At 71.9% G+C, this 360-nt stretch overlaps 1 protein-coding gene across 1 annotated transcript in view; it reads left to right on the top strand.

Annotated features, from left to right (window-relative positions):
- LOC102378759 (transcription factor COE1-like) overlaps nucleotides 1-360 on the top strand; it is a 36,315-nt gene that overhangs the window by 5,411 nt on the left and 30,544 nt on the right. The window contains exon 2 of the mRNA XM_014527428.1: nucleotides 7-63. Coding sequence (XP_014382914.1) covers nucleotides 7-63 — 57 coding nt within the window. The remainder of the gene's footprint in view (nucleotides 1-6; nucleotides 64-360) is intronic.

Raw genomic sequence — 360 nt, 5'->3', positions numbered from 1 at the left:
GCTCAGCGTCCGCGCCTGGATGCCCGGCGCCGGGATCCTGGACGCGGGCACCGCTGCGCAGAGGTAAGAGCCTGGCACTGCCCGCCCGCCCGCCCGGGGCCGAAAGTTGGGGAGGGACAAGGAGCCCAAGCATCCAGCTGCCCTGGTCCCGTCTTTGAGCCCCGGTCCTCACGAGCGCCGGCTTCTGCTCCCCCAGACTATGGGCATCCCCGGCTTCTGCTCCCCTCAACGGCGGGCGTCTCTGGGACGCATCACCAGCTTCTGCTCGGGGTCTCTGGGACGCTGCGCTGGCTTCTGCTCCCCTCGACCACGGGCGTCTCTGGGATGCAGCGTGGGGGGCATCGCCGCCCCGCGGCCTCG

This window comes from Alligator sinensis, unplaced genomic scaffold, assembly GCF_000455745.1.
Source record: "Alligator sinensis unplaced genomic scaffold, ASM45574v1 scaffold1676_2, whole genome shotgun sequence".
Taxonomy (NCBI): Eukaryota; Metazoa; Chordata; order Crocodylia; family Alligatoridae; genus Alligator; species Alligator sinensis.
Note: the sequence above shows the minus strand (reverse complement) of the source record. Positions and strands in the feature narration are given on the sequence as shown.